Source organism: Schistocerca cancellata, chromosome 5, assembly GCF_023864275.1.
Source record: "Schistocerca cancellata isolate TAMUIC-IGC-003103 chromosome 5, iqSchCanc2.1, whole genome shotgun sequence".
NCBI classification, from domain to species: domain Eukaryota; kingdom Metazoa; phylum Arthropoda; class Insecta; order Orthoptera; family Acrididae; genus Schistocerca; species Schistocerca cancellata.
Window position 1 is genome coordinate 50,710,068 of NC_064630.1, and position 24,999 is coordinate 50,735,066.

A 24,999-nucleotide genomic window follows, 5' to 3' on the forward strand; every position below is an offset into this window, starting at 1 on the left:
TGCGCTGCGCTGCATCTCATCACTTGCCCAAAAAAATACAGGCGTACTCTTCATACTTAATAACTTATTAAAGTTAGTAGCAATCTATGCATACTCTAGCACACTGAATAGGGTGGCAATTCTCTGAGGTGTAGCTTGGATTCCGACATTTAAAGCCGCTTCCTACTTTTCTTTTACTACTCATACATGTTTCACTCATTTCGTTACTACTGATTTACTAAGCTCGTCTTCCTTCTTACTTGTCCTCCTCCTTGTTTCGCTGTATGCAGCTCTTGTACTTCGCGACTTCCACCTCCAGGTCGCCACCTCTCTCTTTCTCTCTCTCTCTCTCTCTCTCTCTCTCTCTCTCTCTCTTTTTCACAACCATCTTATTTCTTTCCCCACCCACACATCTTTCCTTGTTTACAGTACTACTAACTCTTCTTCTGCCCTCCTTATACCCCTTCACATTCCTCTACATGCACTTTCTGAACCTTGCGCTTCTACTTCCAACTGCAGTCCATGTACCTTCTCTTTTTCTCCTACTCTCTCACCTTTCGTTACACACAATTCTTTCCTTCTTTTCACTGCTGCTGACCTCAGCCTTTTTATCTTTTGCAACCCCCTTCTTTGCGCTCATACTACAGACCTTCACTTTTCATCTACATCTACATGACTACTCTGCAATCCACTCTTAACTGTCTAGCAGAGGATTTATCGAACTACAGTTTCACAAAATTCCCTACCATTCCACTCTCTTAATGGCTCATGGGAAAAAGAACACGTAAATCCTTCCACACTACAGAGGGGTCCAAAAAAATGTATCCACTGTTTAAAAGTCCATAACTTGCAAACTAATAGACGGAGTTGTCTCATCTTTGGTGAGAGGCCGGCCGCGGTGGCCGGGCGGTTCTAGGCGCTTCGGTGTGGTACTGCGCGACTGCTACGGTCGCAGGTTCGAATCCTGCCTCGGACAGGATGGGTGTGATGTCCTTATGTTAGTTAGGTTTAAGTAGTTCTAAGTTCTAGGGAACTGATGACCTCAGATGTTAAGTCCCATAGTGCTCAGAGCCATTTTGAACCGTTGTTCAAATTTGTCTCGAATGTGACAAATCGTTAAACGTCTCTGTAGCTCTGTTTGATACTCATTTCGCCATTGTCGTTGAACCCCATTAACGTTTTCGTACTTAAAATACCACTTCAAAACTGACTTCATTTCATCGAATGTAAGCCTTGCGCCAGCCATGTTTACTCGAGTAATTAGGTGCAACTAAGAAACAAAATAACGCAATGCAACGCTTGTGTGGCGATTGCCGGAACTACAAAGATCAGACAACTCCGTCTCTTAGTTTGCCAGTTATGGACTTAAACAGTGGATACATTTTTTGGGACCCCTCTGTAATTCTGTTTTCTCTTTGTTACAGTGAGTTTTTCGCTATATGGGTGGGTGTAAAAAATATTTTCGCTTCTGGAAGAGTTCGTTGGAGATGGAAATTTCGTGAAATGATCTTACCACAATGAAAAACGCCTTTAATTTTAAATTAACAACAGCCTCTGTTGCAATGTTTACCTAGGTTTCAGTTGGGATAACCCAACCTCCTTCAGAATAAAAGAATTAATTCTGTAGAAGGTTGGGTTATCCCAACTGAAACATAGGTAAATATAGGTAAACATTGCAGCTCAGGCTGTTGTTAGTTTAAAATTAATATTTATACAGTTGCTGACAGGTCTGCGAAATGATGAAAATATTAAAAACGCTTTTGTTCTCCTACACGCACAGCTTTTTTGTTTACTTTCTTCCTTCACTGCTCTACTACTGGGCATCACATTTCGTCCTTTCCCCTTGTCCCTCTCATTCCTGTTGCACTTTGCACCTCTACTTGTCCTCCCCCTCCCCCCCTCCAGCATCTCCCTTTTGTTACTCCCACTCTCCTGCCTTTTTCTTTTATCACTCTTATATCCTTCCCCCACTGTACTAATTGTGACCTTCACACTTCGCCTCGGCCGTGCGGTTCTAGGCGCTTCAGTCTGGAACCGCGCGACCGCTACGGTTGCAGGTTCGAATCCTGCCTCGGGCATGGATGTGTGTGATGTCCTTAGGTTAGTTAGGTTTAAGCAGTTCTAAGTCTAGGGGACTGATGATCACAGATGTTAAGTCTCATAGTGCTCAGAGCCATTTGAACCATTTTTAATCACACTTCGCCTTTTTCCCTTGTCCCTGTTATCCCTCTTGCATTTTGCACCTCTACTACCCCACTCTAGCTCACCAAATTTCTCTCTTTCTCCTGCTTGCCCAGCTTTTACCAATTACATTCTTGCTTCACTGCACTACTACTGGTCATCACTCTTCTTCCTCTCCCCTTGTCTCATTCCTCTTGCAGTTTGCACCTCTACTTTCCGCTCCAGCCACGCTCTTTTGTTACTCCCACTCTCCTGCCTTTTTCTTTTACCACTCCTATATCCTTCCTTCACTGTACTACTTGTGGCCTTCAACTTCGTCCTTTCCCCTTGTCCCTCCCATCCCTCTGACGCTTCACACCTCCACTTCCCTGCTCCTTCACTGTACTACTTGTGGCCTTCACACTCCGTCCTTTCCCCTTGTCTTTCCCATCCCTCTGACGCTTCACACCTCCAATTCCCTGCTCCTTCACTGTACTACTTGTGGCCTTCACACTCCGTCCTTTCCCCTTGTCCCTCCCATCCCTCTGACACTTCACACCTCCACTTCCCTGCTCCTTCACTGTACTACTTGTGGCCTTCACACTCCGTCCTTTCCCCTTGTCCCTCCCATCCCTCTGTCATCTCACACCTCTACTTCCCTGCTCGAACACACAGAACTTTACTTTCTCCCACCCACCCAGCTTTTTCGCTTACGCCCTTCCTTCATTGCACCACTGCTGACTGCTCTCCCGGTCCGTCTAGGAGGCCATGGCTGGAGGCGGGGGCGGCGCGCGCGCCTAGCGATGCTGGAGAAGCGGCTGCCGGCGCTGGTGTGGGGCGCGGCGGCGGCGGCGCTCTGCCTGTCGCTGTACCGCCTGCTGGGCTGGCCGGCGGGCGGCCTGGGCGACGCGCCGCCCACGCGGCCGCCGCAGCCCGCCTACCTGCTGCTGCTGCCCGGCAACGCCACCGCCTCGGCGCCGCCCTACCCGCTGGCGCGCCTGCCCGCCGGCGACGCCGCCTCCCTCATCGACCTGCGCGGCTTCCGCTTCCTCATCAACAACTACCCCTGCGGCGAGCCAGCGGCCGCCGCCCTCGGCCCAGGTGAGCCGCACTTCTTTCTTCGCTGTCTCAGCGCAGCGCTCCAGGACAAGTAAAACTGATGGCAGAAATCGAAGGCACAAGGGTAACCTTTAAGGGGGGTAGGTCGTCCAACGGGCCGACTTGGAGCAGGAGACTCACCACAGGACATTTTAATTTCTACTGTCTATACTTTTACAAATAAATTCATAAAGCTTTGTCACCATGACCAGGAAGGATTGACGACACTCACACTCATAGCAGTGGAAGTTTAAAAACGTAGCAAAATACCCTTTTTTTACATGTGAAATTTCATTATTTTTTCACTTATTACTGGCTGCATTTGTTGCTGTAGATACACTTCTCTTCCTAAGTAAGAGAGATTCTTCGATGAATTTTTCATAGCATACAAACAGTAGTTACAGGTGTATGAAACTCTAGAATTTTCCAAGTCGATTGAAAAACTGTGGAAAAAATTGAGATAATTAACTACAAATCTTGAGTTTTTTTCTAAACATTAAGTTTAAAATGTAACAGTTCATTCATTTTTTTCATAAATTAAATAACTTCTAGAGTTTCATACACCTGTAACTATGGTTTGTATGCTGTACAAAAGTCATTGAAGAATCTCTCTTACTTAGGAAGAAGTGTACCTATAGCAACAAATGCAGGCAGTAGTAAGTGAAAAAATGATGAAATTTCACATGTAAAAAAATGTGTTTTGTTACGTTTTTGAGCTTCCACTGCTATGAGTATGCATCCTGAATCCTTCCTGGTCATGCTGTTAGAGTTTCATGAATTTATTTGTAAAAGTATACACAGTGTAAATTAAAATGTCCTGTGGTGCCTCTCCTGCTCCAAGTCGGCCCGATTGGCGTCCTACCCCCGTTAAGAGACCCACCTACATGGATCATGCTTAACCGCATCACTGATGAAATATCAAGAGCGCTGTACCAGATTCGTAAGCAGGTAACGACCGTATACAAGATGATAACATGATACATGGGGCAACACAAATTCAAGCGTTGATACGGAAACAGATGATGATATGAACACACCAGTATCACCAGATACAGATATACAGGGTGAACATTCATGCAGAGACGGATTTCTCACTGAAAATGGAGGAAGAAAGGTCCTGTGAACATGCGTCTAGAAATTGACGGTCTCCGTGCAACAACAGATATGAAGTTAAAATCTTCTGGGTTATTAGGCCGCGCCATGTTTCTTCTAGAGTGTTCGACGTTTCGACCCCTCTGCTGGGATCCTCTTCAGGATCGTTTTGGTGTCCACTACTGCTACAACACTATCAGAGACCAGTGTCGCGTCCACTTACAAAGGGGGAGTTTTCTGGCGTTTGTGCTGGAGAACTCCCCCTTTATAAGTGGACGCGACACTCGTCTCTGATAGTGTTCTAGCAGTAGTGGACACGAAAAGATCCTGAAGAGGATGCCAGCAGAGGGGTCGAAACGTCGAACACTTTAGAAGAAACATGACGCGGTATAATAACCCAGAAGATTTTAACTTCAGTGACAACGGCCACGAAAGCCTGCAGACTTACATAATAACAGATATTCCCGGAACATAGAATAGAACTGCATCGCATCCACGTCACGACAGATGTCCAGCTCGTTGCAGGTGATAAGGGTAGCAGCGGTTGTCATGCAGGGTACATATAACCGTACTTTGGCTTACACCATGATGGCGGGCCACTTCCTTGGAGCTTGTACTACGATTCGTCTGAATATTGTGTAGACCACGGTCCTCCAAATCTGGTGCACGCACAGTCCGCACGTTAGTTTGTCTTAAAGGACCCCTGATCACATATACGCCGGAAACAGGTTTGAAATGTGAGATCGCCGGGCGGAGTGGCCGCGCGATTGGAGGCGCCATATCACGGATTGCGGAGCCCCTCCCGCCGGAGGTTCGAGTCCTCCCTCGGCCATGAGTATGTCTGTTGTTCTTAGCACACGTTAGTTTCAGTAATTTGAAGTCTAGCGACCGATAACCCAGAAGTTTGGTCCCTTAGGAATCCACACACATTTGAACAATTCTGTTGCTTGATGTGATTGTTATCTGTGAGGTTACTTGTTTTGGTATAGCCATGCTGCCTCTCAACCGTTTCAGTCTGCTTGGCCGTAGATATACACCATCTCGGCTTGTTCCCGACACGAATACCGGACGATTCTGCTGTTTACAGTACCCTGCGTCAATCAAAAATGTTCAAATGTGTGTGAAGTCTTATGGGACTTAACTGCTAAGGTCATCAGTCCCGAAGCTTACACACTACTTAACCTAAATTATCCTAAGGACAAACACACACACACCCACGCCCGAGGGAGGACTCGAACCTCCGCCGGGACCGCTTCAATCAAACAGCCTGCAAAATAAAAGGAACACACGGCACAATGGTCAGACGAATTTTCATTCATCAGCGCCATCTACTGTGTCAACGATGCATTTCCGGACACATGTTCATAGGACCTTCTTCCCTCCATTTCCAGTTCAAAATGGTTCAAATGGCTCTGAGCACTATGGGACAACATCTGAGGTCATCAGTCCCCTAGATTTAGAACTACTTAAACCTAACGAACCTAGGGACAGCACACACATCCAAGGCCGAGGCAGGAGTCGAACCTGCGACTGTTGCAGCAGCGCGGTTCCGGACTGACTAGAACCGCTCGGCCACAACGGCCGTCTCCATTTCCAGTCAGGAATTCGTCCCTGTTGACCCTGTATATACGGCATAGTATCATATCAGTTGACTGCGACGGTACTACAAGTAATATATACATGGAATTTAGAAATAATTTATTAATAACAAATTATACAATGAATTTTCGTGTTTGCACAAAGTAAAATAAGTAATTAGTTAGTTTCTATGGATCATTATTTTCAAACATGTAACCGTGTGCCGGCCGAAGTAGCCGTTCTGTTTTAGGCGCTGCAGATTGGAACCGCGAGACCGCTACGATCGCAGGTTAGAATCCTGCCTCGGGCATGGATGTGTGTGATGTCCTTAGATTAGTTAGGTTTAACGAGTTCTAAGTTGTAGGGGACTAATGACCTCAGAAGTTAAGTCCCATAGTGCGCAGAGCCATTTGAACCCTGTATTATTTAAACTGTTTGTATCTTAAACTGTTAAACGTGAATTTTATAATATTGTACACAAACATACATATGGAGTATCATAAGAGATAACTACACGAACACCAACGCACGGCATAGATAAGTGCCTTTCGGATAGACAAGGATCGAGGTTACCCGTCCGAGGCTCCTCTCCCGCTTAGGACGTGGACAACTGGAGGGAGTAATTGTAGCAACAAATCATACTGTTGACGTCGAATGAAACAACAAGTTTACTGTTACCAGTCACTGTTTATTTATTTCCAGGACGCATTTCGAAGGTTTAAGCCTCCATCATCAGGTGTATTTACGTTCCCTAGTATGACGTTTAGTTTTTAGCCAATAAACCCCAAAACAATGTTCTGAAATAGTCTTCTGGTTCTCGTCTAGACAGTGGCACAAGTTCTTTCAAAATTCGTAAGACAACATACACACGTACACTCCTGGAAATTGAAATAAGAACACCGTGAATTCATTGTCCCAGGAAGGGGAAACTTTATTGACACATTCCTGGGGTCAGATACATCACATGATCACACTGACAGAACCACAGGCACATAGACACAGGCAACAGAGCATGCACAATGTCGGCACTAGTACAGTGTATATCCACCTTCCGCAGCAATGCAGGCTGCTATTCTCCCATGGAGACGATCGTAGAGACGCTGGATGTAGTCCTGTGGAACGGCTTGCCATGCCATTTCCACCTGGCGCCTCAGTTGGACCAGCGTTCGTGCTGGACGTGCAGACCGCGTTAGACGACGCTTCATCCAGTCCCAAACATGCTCAATGGGGGACAGATCCGGAGATCTTGCTGGCCAGGGTAGTTGACTTACACCTTCTAGAGCACGTTGGGTGGCACGGGATACATGCGGACGTGCATTGTCCTGTTGGAACAGCAAGTTCCCTTGCCGGTCTAGGAATGGTAGAACGATGGGTTCGATGACGGTTTGGATGTACCGTGCACTATTCAGTGTCCCCTCGAAGATCACCAGTGGTGTACGGCCAGTGTAGGAGATCGCTCCCCACACTATGATGCCGGGTGTTGGCCCTGTGTGCCTCGGTCGTATGCAGTCCTGATTGTGGCGCTCACCTGCACGGCGCCAAACACGCATACGACCATCATTGGCACCAAGGCAGAAGCGACTCTCATCGCTGAAGACGACACGCCTCCATTCGTCCCTCCATTCACGCCTGACGCGACACCACTGGGGGCGGGCTGCACGATGTTGGGGCGTGAGCGGAAGACGGCCTAACGGTGTGCGGGACCGTAGCCCAGCTTCATGGAGACGGTTGCGAATGTTCCTCGCCGATACCCCAGGAGCAAAGGTGTCCCTAATTTGCTGGGAAGTGGCGGTGCGGTCCCCTACGGCACTGCGTAGGATCCTACGGTCTTGGCGTGCATCCGTGCGTCGCTGCGGTCCGGTCCCAGGTCGACGGGCACGTGCACCTTCCGCCGACCACTGGCGACAACATCGATGTAGTGTGGAGACCTCACGCCCCACGTGTTGAGCAATTCGGCGGTACGTCCACCCGGCCTCCCGCATGCCCACTATACGCCCTCGCTCCAAGTCCGTCAACTGCACATACGGTTCACGTCCACGCTGTCGCGGCATGCTACCAGTGTTAAAGACTGCGATGGAGCTCCGTATGCCACGGCAAACTGGCTGACACTGACGGCGGCGGTGCACAAATGCTGCGCAGCTAGCGCCATTCGACGGCCAACACCGCGGTTCCTGGTGTGTCCGCTGTGCCGTGCGTGTGATCATTGCTTGTACAGCCCTCTCGCAGTGTCCGGAGCAAGTATGGTGGGTCTGACACACCGGTGTCAATGTGTTCTTTTTTCCATTTCCAGGAGTGTATATTATACTAACAAATGTAAATCAACCTACTGATGGAGGTTTAAACCTTCGAGAAACATCGTGGACATACATAAACAATGTCTGGTATCGGTGAACTTGCTGTTTCATTCGATATCAATAACAGTCATGGTAAAGCCTAATCTAAAATGTTCCCATTTAATAGGAGTGTTAAACCTCATAGACAGCCCACGTAAGTTAATCTCATGACGTTCATATATACATAAGGTATTGGCACTGAGCACTATGGGACTTAACATCTGAGATCATCAGTCCCCTAGAACTTCGAACTATTTAAGCCTAACTAACCTAAGGACATCACACACACCCATGCCCGAGGCAGGACTCGAACCTGCGACCGTAGTAGTCGTGCGGTTCCGGACAGAAGCGCCTAGAACCGCTGGGCCACCGCTGCCGGCTACACAGTTTGTTCTGCGAGTAACACTATAAAGTGTGCACATGAAATGCGGGAACACTTTCAATTATTTATTGCACAAGAACTAAACATTGTACAAATGTCATACATTTTGCATTTTGAAGAGAAACGCTGAAAGATTTTTCTACAAACATTCGATATGTGAATCATGAGTGACCCGGCAGAGGTTAATACGATAACTGAATTCTTGCCATACCCGTCCCAGCACGGCATCGTCGACTGTGGCAGTCGCTTCCCGCATTCTCTCCTTGAGCTCTGCTACATCACGTGGTAGAGGCGGTACATACACTAGATCTGTGTGTCCCCACAGAAAAAAGTCACACGGAATGAGATATGGTGATCAGGTAGGCAATTTCATGAAACCGCTGTCCCCTTCTGTAACACGGGCGATCCATCGATGAGGCAGCTCCGTGTTCAGGTACCTTCGAACTTGAAACTTGGCAGAGCACTTGCCTGCGAAAGGCAAAGGTCCCGAGTTCGAGTCTCGGTCCGGCACACAGTTTTAATCTTCCAGGAAGTTTAATATCAGCGCACACTCCGCTGCGGAGTGAAAATCTCATTCTGGAAACCTACGAACCACACGATGAAAATGGGGTGGAGCCCCATCCTGCTGAAAGATGAACGGACAGTCCGATTGCACTTGAGGCATCAGCCATTGCTTCAACATGCCCAAGTAGGAATATCCAGTGACAGTGCTCCCAGCGAAGAAGAATGCCCCGTACAGTTTTCAATGTAACGAGCCACAAAAAAAAACATTTACCTTTGGGGAATCACGCTCAAATTCAATGCATTCGTGTGGATGCTTTGTACCCCAGATTCGACAATTATGCCTGTTCACTTTCCCATTAGTGTGAAAAGTGGCTTCGTTGCAAAAAATTAAGCGATCAACAATGACATCCCCATCGACATGCGATTGTTGCAACTGCGAACAAAACTCAAAACGCTTGTCTTTGTCGTCGTCATTCAGCTTCTTCACTAGCTCCAATTTGAATGGTTTGATAGACAGCTTCTGTCGCAGGTCTTTCCACACTGTCATTGGAGCCATTTCGAGTTCACGAGATGCACGATTCACCGGTTTCTTTGGACTCCTTATGAACGTCTCTCGTACGCGCTCCACATTCACTTCACTCACAATGGGACGTCCGCTTCTCTTTGCCGGGAACAAGCAACTCGTCGTCACGAATTTGTTGTGCCAGTGGTAAATGGCCTTCCTTGTTGGTGGCTTCTTACCGTACTTGGTTCTAACCATACGTTGAACAGCTATACCACACTTGTTTTGTCGAACTCCAACACACAGAAAGCTCGCAATGATTGCGACTAGCGCTGACTGTCGGCAAAATACCAAAGTACGCTGTGGCGGTATACATGAAAAAAAAAAACACTTCGCGGTTTCTCTTCAAAATGATATTAATATCTGTACAATGTTTAGTTCCTGTGCAATAAGTAATTGAAAGTGTTCCCGGACTTTAGGTACACCCTGTACGCTATGTGAACAAAAGTATCCGGACACGTGGCTGAAAATGAATTACACGATCGTGGCGACCTCCATCAGTAACGCTGGAATTCAATATGGTGCTAGCCCACCCTTAGCTTTGATGACAGCTTCCACTCTCGCAGGCATACGTTCAATCAGGTGCTGGAAGGTTTCTTGGGGAATGGCAGCCCATCTTCAAGGAGTACTGTACTGAGGAGAGCTATCGATGTCGATCGGTGAAGCCTGGCATGAAGTCGGCTTTCCAAAACATCCCAAAGGTGTTCTATAGGATTCAGCTGAGGACTCTGTGCAGGCCATTTTGTTTTCAGGGATGTTATTGTCGTGTAACCACTCCGCCACAGGCCGTACATTATGAACAGGCCCTCGATCGTGTTGAAAGATACAGTCGCCATCCCCGAATTGTTGTTCAACAGTGGGAGGCTTAAAAAATCAATGTAGGCCTGTGCAGTGATAGTGCCACGCAAAACAACAAAGGGTGCAAATCACCTCTATCAAAAACCCACATCCTGCCATCGCAACATTGTGTACCGTGATTCGTGACTCCACTCAACGTTTTCCGATTGTTCAACGTCCAATGTTTACGCTCCTTACACCAAGCGAGGCGTCGTTTGGCATTTACCGGCGTCATGTGTGACTTGGGTAGCCACTAGACCATGAAATCAAAGTTTTCTCACCTCCCGCCTAGTGTCACAGTACTTGCAGTGGATCTTGATGCACTTTGGAATTCCTGTGTGATGTTCTGGATAGATGTCTGCCTATTACACATTAGATCCTCTTCAACTGTCGGCGGTCTGTGTCAGTGAACAGAAGCTGAGGTCGGCCTGTACGCTTTTGTGCTGTACGTGTCCCTTCACGTTTGCATTTCACTATCACATCGGAAACAGTGGACCCAGGGATGCGTAGGATTGTGGAAATCTCGCGTACATACGTATGACACATGTGACACCGTATCACCTGACCACGTTCGAAGTCCGTGAGTTCCGCGGAGCGGCCCATTCTGCTCTCTCGCGATGTCTAATGGCTACTGAGGTCGCTGATATGGAGTACCTGGCTGTAGGTGGCGGCACAGTGCACCTAATATGAAAAACGTATGTTTTTGGGCGTGTCTGGATACTTTTGATCTCGCAGTCTACCTTGATTACCTGACAGGAACCTGGTCCATCCGCTTGCTGTAATTGAGCAGTGCCCAACCCGTTGCTGATGACTGCTCTCTTCTGGTGTATGTGAACAACAACAAAATTCTTCTGTGAGCAGCGACGTCGTTGGTTCAGATGAAATTTTATGTTCCTTATGGTACGTCGTGCATTGTAACATACTCAAATGTCACTAGATTAACGAAATATTTCTTTAAAATAGTCGTGTTATGTGTGTTACATTCAATTGAATCAAATTGGAATACCTTATCGCCTTGTAATTCTTTCTTTTCGTCATCTTTTCACACACAGAAATTATTCGGACGTTGGTTAAGGTTTATAAGGAGCCTGCTTTTTCATTTATTTATTTATTACTTTGAGCTTTTCCTCAGTACAGAGGCTTATCTCCAACATAATAATTTACTTGGAATTTACAATACAAACAATAAACGTTCTTAAACTATACTCTCAAAATATTTCTCCAGGTGTTTCGATCTTGCGTGTCCTCTTCCTCTGCGCCCATTTTCCTCATTGTGTGCTGTACATTTTGGAGCCAGGTGGTCACAGGACGCCCTCTTCTTCTTCTCCCCTCCGGTTCCCACTCCAGTATCAATTTTGGTATTCTGGCTTCCTCCATTCGTCGTACATGCCCGTACCACTGTAATTTCTTCCTATCCATTACGTCATATATTCTTTCTTTTATTTCCATTCTCCTTATTACTTCGGTGTTCCTTATCTTTTCTTTCCTGGAGATTCTTGCCGATCTTCTCCAAAAGTCCATCTCTAGAGCTTGTAATTTTTTTATGTGCTTCATCTTACTTGTCCAGGTCTCCGTTCCATACAGAACCACACTCTCTAATATGGATTTGTATATTAATTTTTTAGTTCTGCTCATTATATTCCTGCTCCATAAGACTGAGTTAAGCATCCCAATGACCCTCCGTCCGCTACTAATTCTTTTATTGATTTCTCACTCTGATTTTCCCTCGATTTCTAAAATGGATCCCAAATAACAGAAAGTGTTTATCTTTTTAATTTTCTTTCCTTCAATGTATAGCTCATCTGAATCATTAGTCAAGTATTCTGTTTTTTGGTAATTAATCTTCAAACCCCAAGTTTTGTATGCTACTGCTAGTTGATTGCACATATAGTTAGCATCCTCCCCATCTTGTGCTACGACTACTTGATCATCAGCAAATAATAAATGATGTAGGTAAACTCCATCTCTTATTTCTAATCCCATACCATTACATTTACGAGACCATGTTCTAAGGCTAATATCTATATAGATTTTAAATAATGATGGTGACATGGGACAGCCCTGTAAAAGGCCTTTGCTTGTTCTAAATTTCTGTGAAAGTTTATTACCAACTTTCACTTGGCAAATGTTATCTTTATACATCTGTTGTATTATTTTAATCAAGGAAGGGTTTATGTTTGCCATATGTAGTGCTCTCCAAAGTAATTTTCTTGGAACAGTATCATACGCTTTTTCTAGATCTATGAAAATTAATCCTATACTTTTTGATTTTTCCCTATGTTTCTCCAAAATCTGTCGTAATGTGAAAATATGGTCTACACATGATCTCCCAGCCGTGAATCCACATTGTTCTTCTTGGGTTCTAAAATTTTTTTCCAGTTTGTTTTTAATTACTTTCGCAAAAATTCTCATTAATGTGTTTGTAACACAAATTCCTCGATAGTTTGAACAAATTTTGCGATCCCCTTTCTTAAATATTGTATTAATGTAACCTAGCTTCATCTCGTTGGGTATTGAATCTCCATGTATCATTTTGTTGAAGAGCTGTTTTATCAGTTTCACAATTTTGTCACCACCATATTTCAGACACTCCAGATTGATATTGCCTGGTCCCGGTGATTTACCATTCTTTCCTGTTCTCAACGCCTGAAGTACTTCACTTTCTAAAATCTGGATCTCATCATCTTCATGTCCTTTATCTTCCCCTGTTCCTTCTTCTAGATATTCTTCTCTGTCCTCATTTAATAATTTTTGGAAATACTCTTCCCATTCCTTTTGTGTTATCAGTTGGAGATTAGTTTTGCTTTTTGTATCCTGTCGAAGTCCTTTCAATACTGTCCATGCTTCTTTTGCTCTCCCAAATCCTATTCACCTTGGCACATGTTCTTTCCCATGCTTCATTTTTTGCCATCCTTATTTTTTTCATCACTTCATTCTTCTTTTCCTTGTATATTGACCTTGTTTCTTCTGATTTATCATTCAACCACTGAAGGAACGCATTACGTTTTTCTCTAACGAGGACCTCTAGTTCCTCTGACCACCACTCTGCTGCATGGTTGTGGTTGCTATCTTTTTTACCCAACACCTCTGTTGCTATGATTTTCACATTAGCTTTTATATAGTCATATATTTCCTCATTTTTCATTTTCTAGTTGTAAATAAGAACTGAAACGTTGTTATCTCGCAACTCATCCGTGTTCTGGACTTCCAAGAACTGCGACCAAAGCGGAAACACCGGGAAAGTGGAAAATACAATTCTGGGCAACTTTACTGAAGGCATGTGGAATAGTTGAAGTGAGAGATGCACCAGAAGAAAGATACAGAACATTTACTTGAAAATTAGGCTCGAGAGAGTCTTGTGGAAGATTGGCGTCGAATTTGCTGAATACTGAACAAAACAAAATGCGAAGAAATGCTGGATGAAGCAAAATGCGAAAAAGGATTTCACAACTGTATATAAAACGTTTAACTGTGTACAAATGGTTCCTAGACATTTTTGTTCACTTTCTCCTGCCAGGATGGAAGGAAGAACCTAATAGGGTGTGCTAGAAAGTAATGCCTCCCAATTTGTTACGTGAAAACTCTTAATCTTTATAAACAAAAGAAACGTGGTTAACATTCTACATTTTATTCATGTCTACCTATTTATTTCTCAACATAGTCACCCTGGCGGCGAACATCTTTCCGCCAACGAGAGACCAGATTGTTGATACCGTCACTGTAGAATGTTTGACTTTATTGACGGAGCCGCAACCTCACTTCTGCTCGCAAGGCTTCGTCACTGTCAGAGTGAGAAGTGTTCGAAGATGTTACATGAGTTTGGAAACAGATGAAAGTCAGTTGGGTCCAACTCGGGACTGCGTGGAGGGTGGTCAGTGACAGTGCACCTAAGGCGTCGGATTGTTGCAAATGTCGCAGCTTCCGTGTGTGGTTCAGCGTTGTCACTGTGAAGGAAAGGGTATTCCATGCGTGAAGGAACTCTCCTGCTGCTAGAAACTCGATTACAGCACGATGTTTCTCACGCACCGACATAGTTACGTTACACACCGCCGTGTTACACGCTAAAATTCGGAGCCCTCTATCGGCAGAATGCTGCAAGTTTGTAGACGTAAAGAATTAACATGAATGTTTTATTTTAAAAAGCCTTAAGAATTTTCACATCAAAAATTTGGAGACGTTAGTTTACAGCAAGTCCACGAAGACTAGTGCTTAGCGTCCCATCGACGACCAGTTCATTACAGACAGAGAAAGCACGAAATGGGTGAGGATATAGCGCCGTGCCCTAAACCGATTTAGGTCTATCAGAGAAAACCCAAAATGGATCGCTGGATGAGGACTTGAACCCCCCATCCTCCCGAATACGCGCCCAGTGTCTCAGCATTGGGAGACATAGCCCAGTTTTACGCCGTAAGTAAAATCCATTAAAGTAGTGTGTGGAAACCGATGGCCGTGCACAGAGTAAGAAGAAGTCGATTCAGTATATCGGAACGTTAATGACAGTGTTTTCTGAGATGCAGACCGGATTCCTCATAGCGATTATATAAGTAAGCAAAAACTGATTATTGCGCTAGGAGTAAAGCAATAACGAATGAATTCTGCACAAACTTCCTGAGCCAACTTATAACACTCCTCCCCTCTTGCTGTATTTAGATTGTTTATGTCACTGTCGCAGATTTAACCATGGGCATGGGAAATTATTTAACTGCGTTGATGAACTCGGGTACAGGTGAAAAATGGGAGATTAAAGGAGTTGGCCGTATGACTTAGTATGAATCCCATCCCCCTCTTTCGGTTTTTTGATATACACTCATGCACATAAATGAAGGATAATTGCAGAATGTGGTGGCACTACACAAAACTGGCACTAATAGCATAGGCACATAGGGAACACACATGACACAGATCTGTAAGTCCACGGTATTGGCGATAAGTTGAGAAAACTGTCCCGAAACACATGTACTACAAATTGCTACTGTTACCTGTGCATGTACCGCGACATCAATATGGGGTATGATCACCATAAATACGTACACAGGCCGCACAATGGGTTGGCATACTCTGGAACAGGTGATCGAGCAGCTGCTGGGGTATAGCCTTCCATACTTGCACCAGTGCCTGTCGGAGCTCCTGAAGTGCCGTAGGGGTTTGAAGACGTGCAGCAATACGTCGACAGAGAGCATCCCAGACGAGCTCGATGGGGTTTAGGTCTGGAGAACAGGCAGGCCACTCCATTCGCCTGATATCTTGTATTTCAAGGTACTCCTCCATGGGCAGCTCCGTGGGGCAGTGCGTTATTATCCGTCAGGAGGATGGTGGGACCCATTGCACCCCTGAAAAGGCGGACATACTGGTGCAAAATGACATCCTGATACCCCTGACCTGTTAGTTCCTCTGTCAAAGACATGCTGGGGTGTACGTGCACCAATCATAATCCCACCCCACACCATTAAACCACGACCTCCAAACAGGTCCCTTTCAAGAACCTTAAGGGATTGGTATCTGGTTCCTGGTTCACGTCAGATGAAAACCTGGCAAGACTCACTGTTCAGACTATACCTGGACTCGTCCGTGAACATAACCTGGGACCACTGTTCCAATGACCATGTACTGTGTTCTTGACATCAGGCTTTACGGGCTCTCCTGTGACCAGGGGTCAGTGGAATGCACCTTGCAGGTCTCCGGGCAAATAAACCATGTCTGTTCAGTCATCGGTAAACTGTGTGGCTGGAGACAACTGTTCCAGTGGCTGCGGTAAGGTCCCGAGCAAGGCTACCTGCAGTACTCCGTGGCCGTCTGCAGGTACTGATGGTGAGATAATCGGTCTTCTTATGGTGTTGTACACTGTGGACGTCCCGTACTGTAGCGCCTGGACACGTTTCCTGTCTGTAGGAATCGTTGCCATAATCGTGCGATCACACGTTGTGGCACACGGAGGGCCCGTGCTACGACCTGCTGTGTTTGACCAGCCTCCAGTCGCCCTAGTATCCTACCCCTCATAACGTCATCAGTATGTTCTTCGAGCCAACACACAGTCACCATTAGCTCATCTGAGAACGTCTGCACACTTACTCGCTTCACCGTACTCTGACATGCACCAACACACCTCTGCGTATGTGGACTGCTGCCAGCGCCACCGTGTGACGACCACAGGTCAGATGCACCACATGGTCATACCCCGAGGTGATTTAAACCCGCAAACCGCCCACCAGAGCGTTGTTTCACCATGTATCAGCATTATCCTTAATTTATGAGCACGAGTGTAGATACACCGTTGTTTATTGTAACTTAACAGATGATACAATGTCCTGAGTTACACACTGACAAGCCAAAACATTAAGACCACTGCCCACAGCGTCGATGGATGCCGCCTGGTGGCGTTGCGGGTACGTGACGCTGCAACAAAAGTATGTAAGCGGACCAGGCACGGATGGGGACCACCCTAGCGAAGATATTGGCATCAAACGGAGAAATCCGCCGAGATAGGCGAGTTTGACCAAGAGAAGTTTATAAACTGTTCGGAAAAACTTGTTTTTTGCTTTCTATGTGTGTTGCGGCGTGTGAAAATTATCTCCCGTCTTCTAAAATTCCCAGTACGACACCTGAGGATGGGCTCATAACAGTTCGAGACCGGTCTTGTGAAAATAAAGTAATTTACAACTGAAGCGGTATTTTCAACCTCTGCCAAGGGCAGATTATTACACCAAGAAGAAATGCAGATGATAAACGGGTATTAATTGGGCAAATATATTACACTAGAACTGGCATGTGATTATATTTTCACGCAATTTGGGTGCATAGATCCTGAGAAATCAGTACCCAGAACCACCACCTCTGTCCGTAATAACGGCCTTGATACGCCTAGGCATTGAGTCAAACAAAGCTTGGATGGCGTGTACAGGTACAACTGCCCATGCAGCTTCAACACGATACCACAGTTCATCAAGAGTAGTGACTGGCGTATTGTGACGAGCCAGTTGCTCGTCCAATATTGACCAGACGTTTTCAATTGGTGAGAGACCTGGAGAATGTGCTGGCCAGGGCAGCAGTCGAACATTTTCTGTATCCAGAAAGGTCCGTACAGGACTTGCAACATGCGGTCGTGCGTTATCGTGCTGAAATGTAGCGTTTTGCAGGGATCGAATGAAGGGTAGAGCCACGGGTCGTAACACATCTGAAATGTAACGTCCACTGTTCAGAGTGCCGTCAATGCGAAAAAGATGTGACAGAGACGTGTAACCAATGACACCACATACCATCACGCCGGGTGATACGCTAGTATGGCGATGACGAATAAACGCTTCCAATGTGCGTTCACCGCGATGTCGCCAAACACGCATGAGACCATCATGATGCTGTAAACAGAAGTTGGATTCATCCGAAAAAATGACGTTTTGCCATTCGTGCACCCAGGTTCGTCATCGAGTACCCCATCGCAGGCGCTCCTGTCTGTGATGCAGCGTCGAGGGTAACCGCAGCCATGGTCTCCTAGCTGATAGTCCATGCTGCTGCAAACGTCGTCGAACTGTTCGTGCAGATGGTTGTCGTCTTGCAAACGTCGCCATCTGTTGACTCAGGGATCGAGACGTGGCTGTACGATCCGTTACAGCCATGCGGATAAGATGCCTGACGTCTCGACTTCTAGTGATACGAGGCCGTTGGGATCCAGCACGGCGTTCCGTATTACTCTCCTGAATCCAACGATTCCATATTCTGCTAACAGTCGTTGAATCTCGACCAGCACGAGCAGCAATGTCGCGATGCGATAAACGGCAGTCTCAATAGGTTGTAATCCGACCTTCATCAACGTTGGAAACGTGATGGTACGCATTTCTCCTCCTTACATGAGGCATTACAACAACGTTTCACCAGGCAACCCCGGTCAGCTACTGTTTGTGTATGAGTAATCGGTTAGAAACTTTCCTCACCTCAGCACCTGCAGGTTTCGCCAACGGCGCCAATCTTGTGTGAATGCTCTGAAAAGCTAATCATTTGCATATCACAGTATCTTCTTCCTGTCGGTTAAATTTCGCGTCTGTAGCACGTCATCTTCGTGGTGTCGCAATTTTAATGGCCAGTAGTGTAACTTAGAACTGAAGCGGTATTTTCAACCTCTGCCAAGTCCAGATCGTTATTACGCGGAGTCTATGAAGAGCATCTCGAAAGCGGCGAAGCTGGTCGAATGTTCACGTGCTACTGTCGTGAGCATCTACGGAAAGAGGTAGGACAGTGAAACTACCACTAGGCGCTAAATGGATGGACGTTCACGACTCTTCACAGAACGTGGAGACTGGAGGCTTGTCTGCTCTCTACAGTAGCATAGATGGTGATCTGTGGCATCTTTGCGGAAGAAGCACAGTGCTGGTGCACGCACAAATGTTCCGGAGCACACCGTTCACCGTACTTTGTTGAACATGGAGCTCCGCAGTAGATCACCCCTACCTGTTCACATGTTCATCGAACTACACAGTCAATGTTTACAGTGGGCGCGGGACCTTCGGGATTCGATAGTCGACCGTTGTAAATGCGTCGGCTCTTCGGGCAAATCACATTTTCGCTAGACTACGTTCTCTCCCCAAACGCCTTCATCGCGTTGGACGGCGGCTCGAAGCATGAGGCGTTGCACGGACACAGGCTGGTGAGACCAGTAATATGCTATAGGAGACATTCTCCTGCACTTGCATGACAGCTGTGGTAGTAATGGAAGACACGCTGGGAGCTGCGAATCACCTGCGTCCCTTCTACATCCAGGTCTGCATGGATTGCAAATCACACTTAAGCCCATGGCAGCGGGTTCATTGCACCATCTTCACAGTAGTTCTAGATTATTCCAATCTCGAACAGCGCGCGGAAAAAACGAACACCTATATCTTTCCGTGCGAACTCTGATTTCCCTTATTTTATTATGATGTTTCTCAGTATGTAGGTAGGCGCCAACAAAATACTTTCGCATTCGGAGGAGGAAGTTGGTGATCGAAATTTCCGGAGTTGATTCCGCCGTGACAAAAAACGCCTCCGTTTCAATGATGTCCACCCCAAATCATGTATCATGTCGTTGACACACTCTCCCCTATTTCACGATAGTACAAAACGTGCTGCTCTTCTTTGAACTTTCTCGATGTACTTTGTTAATGCTCACTGCTAAGGATCCCAGACCGCGCAGCAGTACTCCAAAAGAGGACGGACTTGCTTACTCTAGTCAGTCTCTTTAGTAATCTGTTACATTTTCCAAGTGGTCTACCAGTCATGCATGATGCCTTTCCCGACGGCGACGTCACTTTTCAGCAGTATAGTTGTCCGTGTCTTGCGGCCAGAACCGCGTTACAGTGGTTTGAAGAGCACTGTAGTGATCTCACGTTGATGTCTCCGTGTCTAAGTTCGCCTGATGTAAATCCTATGGAGCGCTTCTGGGTCGCTGTCGGGCGCCATCTTCGCATACGCAAGTCATCGGCCCGTTATTTACGCGAATTACTTGACCTGTGCTTAGACGTCTAATGCCACATACCTCCTAACCTACCACCAAACTGCCGGATCCCTGATAATAGTAATAATCGGTGATGTATAACATTGCAAAGATGGACAAACAAGGTATTAAGCACATGGTAATAACGTTTTGGCTCATCAGTCTACATGCTGTTTGACTCTTATACAGGGTGTTCGGAAATTCCCGCAACAGACTTACGGGTCTTGCAGAGGGGAGTGAGTACATAATGTCTTGAACTGGAACCCATGTCCGTAAACGTACAGTTCTCGCGCTACAACCATTTGAAAACATGTTGCTCACGCGACGACTTTAACAAGTAATTGATCAGGAGTGACCCAATACATCACTTGTTTTACAGTTCATAAATAGTCAAAGAAATTGCCCGTCTGCTCGTTGACGGGGTTTTCCCATCGTGACGCAGTTCGGCCTCTTCCAATTCGGGTGTGCGGCGTCTCCTTGGAGCACCACAGCCACGTCTGCTGACCCTTTCTCGAAGCCGTTGCCTAGCTGTGGCGAAAAGTGTATGCGATGGATTCGGACGTTGTGGAAAATCCCGACAAAGGCGACGAGCAGCTCTTCCATTACCGCGAACTTCGCCATTCACAAGGATCATGTCGGAGTATTCTGAAAACGTGTACTCAACTATATTTCTCTGGTGCTTGCAGACACGTGAGTCAGGCTCGAACCAGGTCAGAGAGGTAGGATAGACGTCAAATGACATCAGACTGTTGCACAGCTACCAAGCAAACGTGTTATCAAGCGGCTGTAACACGGAAAAGGTACCTTTCTGGCTCTGATCACTATGGGACTTAACATCTATGGTCATCAGTCCCCTAGAACTTAGAACTACTTATACCTAACTAACCTAAGGACATCACACAACACCCAGTCATCACGAGGCAGAGAAAATCCCTGACCCCGCCGGGAATCGAACCGGGGAACCTGGACGCGGGAAGCGAGAACGCTATCGCACGACCACGAGCTGCGGACGGTACGTTTCTGGACATAGGTTCCTGTTCAAGATTTTATGTACTCACTACTCTCTCGAAGTACTAGAAGTTTGTCATGGGAAGTTCCGAACACCCTCTAGACAGAAGGGGAGAGATACGGGTCCGGAAACCAACGGTTTCCTCATTACATGTTACACACAAGTGCAGTCATGCCAGTGTTACAACAATGTCGATGTCTAAGGTTCAAATGGTTCAAATGGCTCTGAGCACAATGGGACTTAACATCTGAGGTCATCAGTCCCATAGAACGTACAACTACTTAAACCTAACTAACCTAAGGACATCGCACACATCCATGCCCGAGGCAGGATTCGAACCTGCGACCGTAGCAGTCGCGCGGTTCCGAAATGAAGCGCCTAGAACCCCTCGGCCACCACAGCCGGCGATGTCTTACGCGACGTGTATTTTGAAACACCGCAAGTGACATTTTAATTTCGAAGTGATAACCTGCACTTCTTTGATTTTATCTCCCTTTCGGATAGCTAAATACTGGTAAATACCGTTTCCACAAGAACTGTACTGGTCGAGGCACGCCGATACCATGGCCTCCCACGTCTCCTGGAAGCATCTGCATCTACATCTACATACATACTCCGCAATCCACCATACTGTGCGTGGCGGAGGGTACCTCGTACCACAACTAGCATCTTCTCTCCCTGTTCCACTCCCAAACAGAACGAGGGAAAAATGACTGCCTATATGCCTCTGTACGAGCCCTAATCTCTCTTATCTTTGTGGTCTTTCCGCGAAATGTAAGTTGGCGGCAATAAAATTGTACTGCAGTCAGCCTCAAATGCTGGTTCTCTAAATTTCCTCAGTGGCGCCTCCTTTCCTCTAGAGACTCCCACTCCAGTTCCTGAAGCACTTCCGTAACACTCGTGTGATGATCAAACCTACCAGTAACAAATCTAGCAGCCCGCCTCTGAATTGCTTCTATGTCCTACCTCAATCCGACCTGATAGGGATCCCAAACGCTCGAGCAGTACTCAAGAATAGGTCGTATTAGTGTTTTATAAGCGGTCTCCTATACAGATGAACCACATCTTCCCAAAATTCTACCAATGAACCGAAGACGACTATCCGCCTTCCCCACAACTGCCATTACATGCTTGTCCCACTTCATATCGCTCTGCAATGTTACGCCCAAATATTTAATCGACGTGACTGTGTCAAGCACTACACTACTAATGGAGTATTCAAACATTACAGGATTATTTTTCCTATTCATCTGCATTAATTTACATTTATCCATATTTAGGGTTAGCTGCCATTCTTTTTTTTTGTGTTTAGGATACTTAAGTGCTCAATGTATTCAAGTCGTGTTGATAGTGTCGATGAACTCCGGCAACCCAGTGTGGATGGTTATCAAGCCATTCGGAACGCACCCAGGATGTTTGATCGTACACGGACTTTGATGATGAGATGTGCTGAAGCCTGCCTTCACATGAACTGTGGCCATATGACATGCTGTACTGTGCCTGTCCTCAAGTGCTTATCTGCAGTTTGGATCCTCGGGAATTGTTACAACGTGTTCATGTACTCACAAGGAGAATGCCTCAGACGCGTCCAACATTCACAGAAGGGCCAAAGAAACTGGTATAGGTAGGCGTATTCAAATACAGAGGTAAGTAAATAGGTAGAATATGGTGCTTGGTCGGCGATTTCTGTATAAGACAGAAAGTGTCTGACGCAGTTTTTAGATCGGTTATTGCTGCTATAGTGGTAGGTTATCAAGATTTAAGTGAGTTTGAACGTGGTGTTGTAGTCGTTGCACCAGCGATGGGACACAACGTCTCCGAGCCGGCGACGAAGTGCGGGCTTTCCCGTACCACCATTTCATGAATGTACCGTGAATATCAGGAATCCAGTAAAATATCACATGTCCGACCTCGCTGCGTCCGGAAAAAGATCCTGGAAGAACTGGACCAACCAATCGTTCAACGTGACAGAAGTGCAACCCTTACGCAAATTGCTACAGCTTTAAATGCTGGGCCATCTGCAAGTTTCAGCGTGCGAACCGTTCACCGAAACATCAACGATATTGGCTTTCGGAGCCGAAGGCCCACTCGTGGACCCTTTACTGCACGACACAAAGCTTTACGCCTCGCCTGGGCCTGTCAACGCTGACATAGTACTGTTCATGACTGGAAACATGTTGCCTGGTCGGACGAGTCTCGTTTCAAATTGTACCGAGCGGATGGACATGTACGGGTATGGAGACAACCTCATGAATGCATGGACCCTGCATGTTAGCAGGGGAGTGTTCAAGCTAGTGGAGGCTCTGTAATGGTGGGGGGCGTGTGGAGCTGGAGTGATATGGGACTCCTGATACGTCTGCATAGTATTCTGATAGGTGACACACACGTCAGCATCCTGTCTGAGCACCTGCATCCATGCATGGCCACTGTCCTTTCCGACGGACTTCGGCAATTCCAGCTGGGAAATGCGACACCCCACGTTCAGGATTGTTACATAGTGTCTCCAGGAACTCTCTTCCGATTTTAAACCTTTCCCCTGGCCACCAAATTCCACAGGCATGAACATTGTGGAGCATATCTGGGATTCCTTGCAATGTGCTGTTCAGAAAAGCTGTCCACCGTCTCGTATTCTTACGGTTTTATGTACAGCCGTCCACGATTCGTGGTGTCAGTTCCCTCCAGCACTACTTCAGACATTATTCGAGTCCATGCCACGTCGTGCTGCGGCACTTCCGCGTGCTCGATGGAGCTCTACACGATATTAGGCAGATGCCATTTTCTTTGGCTCTTCGGTGTACTAGGCTCATATTTGGCATGTCGCTTGTGTTCAACCTGAAATGAAAGTCTCTAAGTTATTTTGACTCAGAACCCGGCCCGCCTCCCCTTGCCCCTCCCCTTTTTTTTTTTTTTTTTTTTTTTTTTTTTTTTTTTTTTTTTTTTTTTTTTAAGGAAACCACCATGAAAGTTCTTCAGTGGCAATCAGCTCAAAACTGGCAGAATCGATATGTAACTGTAAAATGAGCGGTTTTCGTCATAAGGGGGCCGCAAAGGCATATATTCCTAGAATTCTAAGAAGAAAATTCTTAAGATCCGCTACTGTGCAAGTGTAAGATATGTACGAGGGTTGGAACTCAAATAGGGGCAACTATTTATTCACAACCGATACAAAAGTGTTATATTATTGCACCTGTTACTGTCCTTCAAAGTAGTCACCAGCGTTGTGCAGAACCCGTTGCCAGCGATGCGGAAGGCGTCGTATACCGTTAGCCAGGCTGTTCCAACCGAGCTCCAGGAAGCCGGAGCGCTCACTGCGGCAGCTCGGAGCCCGCCGTGGAGGGGGAAAGCGAACTCACTGCCCCCTGGCCGCATGTAGCCGCAACTGACGCAATAATCCGTGTTCAATGACAGATATGACTAAGTGGAGTAATGAAAGATGTCGTGAAGTGTGTGGATTATGTGCGGTGTCACGGTATGGATCATCGCCAGTTCAAAGGATTCCTGAAAGATATGGAAGCGGAGTATGGGGATATACCTCACCACAGTACAGTTCGTCGGCTGAGTTGGGGAAAAGTTCTTGATGTTTTCTTTGCCATTCGTGAGGAAATATCCGTTTTTCTCGAAATGAAAAGGGAAGAAATAGGTTCTCTGAAAGATATAAAATGGATATCAGATCTGGCGTTCCTAGCTGACATATCTATGTATCTGAATAATTTAAATCTGCCATTGCAGGGCAAAGGGCAGCTAATCGTTGACATGCACGACCAGATCAAAGCGTTTATGGAAAAGTTACGTTTATTTGAGAGGCAGATGTTCAATCGTCCTGCTTCTTTAAAACTACCTGAAGGTACTACTTTGGACGATTACCAAGCAAAGTTAAAGCAGCTCATCACGTCGTTTGAAACCCGATTCCGACACCTCACTAATTTGGAAATGGAACTTAAGGTGTTCAGCACTCCTTTTTCAGTTTCCCCCAATGACTTGTCATCGTCACTTCAATTGGAGATT

The 24,999-nt window shown here is 46.3% G+C and overlaps 1 protein-coding gene and 1 long non-coding RNA gene across 2 annotated transcripts in view; both read left to right on the forward strand.

The window, feature by feature from the left end:
- The window catches only part of LOC126188869 (uncharacterized), a 599,182-nt gene extending 596,143 nt beyond the window's left edge, over positions 1-3,039 (forward strand). The window contains exon 3 of the long non-coding RNA XR_007537868.1: positions 2,902-3,039. This is a non-coding gene — a long non-coding RNA (uncharacterized LOC126188869). The remainder of the gene's footprint in view (positions 1-2,901) is intronic.
- Positions 3,040-3,077: 38 nt separating this feature from the next.
- Positions 3,078-24,999, forward strand: part of LOC126187431 (beta-1,3-galactosyltransferase 4) — a gene marked incomplete at its 5' end in the record, with an annotated part of 39,364 nt that continues 17,442 nt past the window's right edge. Inside the window, one exon of the mRNA XM_049928505.1 lies at positions 3,078-3,218. Within this exon, the coding sequence (XP_049784462.1) occupies positions 3,078-3,218 (141 nt within the window). The remainder of the gene's footprint in view (positions 3,219-24,999) is intronic.